General features: G+C 50.7%; 1 protein-coding gene across 1 annotated transcript; it reads left to right on the top strand.

The window, feature by feature from the left end:
• The first annotated feature begins 348 nt into the window (after positions 1 to 348).
• Positions 349 to 2,694, top strand: LOC106821610. The gene is made up of 4 exons (XM_014826493.1): positions 349 to 446; positions 1,144 to 1,243; positions 1,801 to 1,899; positions 2,458 to 2,694. The coding sequence occupies exons 1-4, from the start codon at positions 402 to 404 to the stop codon at positions 2,667 to 2,669; spliced, it is 456 nt and encodes a 151-aa protein (XP_014681979.1). The 5' UTR covers positions 349 to 401; the 3' UTR covers positions 2,670 to 2,694.
• Positions 2,695 to 2,910: the final 216 nt, after the last annotated feature.

A 2,910-nucleotide genomic window follows, 5' to 3' on the forward strand; every position in this document is an offset into this window, starting at 1 on the left:
AGTCATGCTGTACGTACTGTGTCGGTCGGCGAACGATCGCCCATGTTACTTTTGGGAGCCGCGTCGGCTTTCGCTTCATCCAGAGACCTCAGGATCCTGCAAGCGAAGAGATGAGAGTGAGCCAGACTGCAACCGCTCGCGAGCCCAGCATCGAAAACCAAGGTCACTGGCGCGTGATAGCTGTCACGCGCTCACAGAAAACCCACCGCGCGGGGAGAAGAAGCATTTACCTATAGCACTAATTGCACTCGTAAGCGACGAGAGAGAGAGAGAGAGAGAGAGAGATAGAGATAGAGAGAGAGCCCATGTAAAGCTTGAGATTGCAAGCCGTCGTTATTATTGTCGTTACAGATGCGCTGAAGAGGCTTGATGCAGGGATCACCGCCGAACGCCCGATCACAATGCAGAGGGCGCCACAGCTGCAGCAGGACAACATCGACCGACGGGTACGTGTGTGGCCTTGGCTTCCGTCGCCGTGGTTACGGAAGTTGTGCTCGCGCTCTGACGCATCATAACGACCAGGCCCCCCGCGAGGTTTAATAGTTTGCGCACGATGCATGAAATGCCGTGCAACGTAACCTGACCATAACAGGCAGTCGTGTTTCGATGTGGAGCCGTTGGATTATGACGTCATGCAAAAGGATTAGTATGCTAAAGGAGTCCGTGCTAGCGTCCTGACGTCTAATAGCGCCGCGTATCGGTTAAGACGGGGCGCGGACGTCTGGTTCGAATGTGACGAGAAATCAGAAGCAGCGCACAAGCAGGAGGGTGTGCACTAGACTTTGCTAGTGCCCCCTGTTCATAACAAGAAAGCTAAGCTTAGCGTTGAATAATATGAAGGCCACCACTATACGTTGTTGTTCCACGCTGTTCATGACACGAAAACGTAGCTAAGCTTAGCATAGAATAATCATAGAGTCGCTATGCGTTGTTATTTCCCCCTTGTTCATAACAAGAGTGCGTAACTAAAGCATAGACTAAGCACTGAGGGGAGCCGTTGCACGTCGCGCGCTCATCCGTCTCCTCAACGCGGCCCGGCTGTCACAACACCGGCGACCGGTTTCTCTCGTACGCTCTCGCGCTTCCCACCGGGGGGGTACTCACTGTAGGCTCTCTCATCGACTGTTATTCTTACGTTTCTAGGGCGAGGTTGGCAAACAGAACAGCGAGCACGCGAAGCAGGGAGGAGGAGGCAATGCGGCTCCACAGCCAATCGGGCGAGCGCTCTTCGACACCGCCGACGGTAGGTGGCGCTCCGCTCGATTTTTCCGATATTTTTTCGATTTCCGGACGTCCTCGGCTGTTCGATGCCATCGTGTTGTCAATCCTTCGAGTTGTTCTGGCTGTTGGAGTGAAGCGTAGGACCCCTCCTTCGGTCTGTAATGCTAGGGTTATGATTGTGACACATTAAGTGAGTGATACATGGGGCCCACTCAGTCTGTAATGCTGGGGTTATGATTGTGGTTAGGGTTAGTGATATGGACGTTAGGATTTGGGTTAGGGTGATGATGACAACGTCGATGTATGTACGGAAATCCTAGAGTAGACCGAGGCTCACTTAGGGCCCACTCAGCCTATAACGCTGGAGTTATGATTGTGGTTGGGGTTATAGATACCGACGTTAAGATTAGGGTTAGAGTGGTGACATTGTCAATAACTGTTAATATATATGAACAAGGATCCTATAGTAGACCTGCCGCCACCGCGTGCGCGTGTGTGCGTTCGAGTTTAACGTCACAGATGCTTCGGGCATCTTCCGCGTCAGTACGCGTACGTCACGCGTCGTCCGTCTCTCTGCAGGCATCTTTGACCTTGAAGGACTTGAGGAGGACATGGTGCTGGACCATCGAGCTTTCTACGAATCCGAAGATGACCTTGAAACTCCGGAAACAACCGACGGTGAGTATAGACATCCTGGATGAGGGGAGAAGGGAGAGGAAACAAAACGGCGATGGGGCCAGCCCATGACGTAGGCATTCGGGGACGTGCGCACGAACAGATGCGCGCGCACACGGGCGCATGTTTTGCGAAAACCTGTGTCATCGTATTTAAGTCGATAATAACTTGCGTGACGGTTAGCACGTGCGCCAGTTCAAATACCGAGACAGAGAATAAACATAGAGAGCAAACACACAGAGAACCCGCTCGTTAACTCTCGGTCTGGTAAAAAAGATCTCGAACAATAAACACTAGCCGATTCTAGTGCATTAGTCATCGACACGGGTAAAGTTATCTGAGAAAGAAGTGATGAACAATGTTAGATTGCACATTGTTGTAATAGTTAAAGTTTGATTTAAAATTTGATTAAACTATGGTAGGCACAAGTTTTGTTACCTGTTATGTAACACACGGAATTATTTAAATAATAGAAATTCTCGCCTTAACCTGGTTCGTCTTCGTAACATGTAACAGAATTTCAATTAATTTAATTTTCATTAAATTCCCTCTCTCTCACAGACTCTTCGAACTCGTCGAGTGTGACGGAGCACGACCACTCGTCCGCTGCCGTCAACATGTACGGAGGTCGCCCGTCGCAGAGCTCCTACCAGGTGGCGCAGTCTCTGCCCATCAACATGCCGCTGGAGACGCAGCATCATCAGCACACCGCCGCACCAACCGGCGGCGATCGAGCGGTGAGTCATTCAGGGGTCCCGTCGATCGAGCGGTGAGTCATTCAGGGGTCCCGTCGATCGAGCGGTGAGTCATTCAGGGGTCCCGGCGATCGCTAGCTGCGAGTTCGTAAACGCGTGCTTCGACGAGCCGTCGACAAAACTGTAAAAAACTGCAATCTTTTTCGTAGAATAAATAAATAAATGTATATATATATATGTATAGTCGAGTGTTACATGTCTGCTGTCTACATTACTGGTTAATGACCCTGCCTCTCTCTCTCTCTCTCTCTCTCTCTCT

Source organism: Priapulus caudatus, unplaced genomic scaffold, assembly GCF_000485595.1.
Source record: "Priapulus caudatus unplaced genomic scaffold, Priapulus_caudatus-5.0.1 Scaffold79, whole genome shotgun sequence".
Taxonomy (NCBI): domain Eukaryota; kingdom Metazoa; phylum Priapulida; class Priapulimorpha; order Priapulimorphida; family Priapulidae; genus Priapulus; species Priapulus caudatus.

What these genes read in the sequence shown, in the direction of transcription:
- LOC106821610 (XM_014826493.1), top strand. Translation starts at nt 402, where the DNA reads ATGCAGAGGGCGCCACAGCTGCAGCAGGACAACATCGACCGACGG. An exon ending in GCTCTTCGACACCGCCGACG is followed by an intron (nt 1,244 to 1,800) that starts GTAGGTGGCGCT and finishes GTCTCTCTGCAG; the next exon opens with GCATCTTTGACCTTGAAGGA. An exon ending in AACTCCGGAAACAACCGACG is followed by an intron (nt 1,900 to 2,457) that starts GTGAGTATAGAC and finishes TCTCTCTCACAG; the next exon opens with ACTCTTCGAACTCGTCGAGT.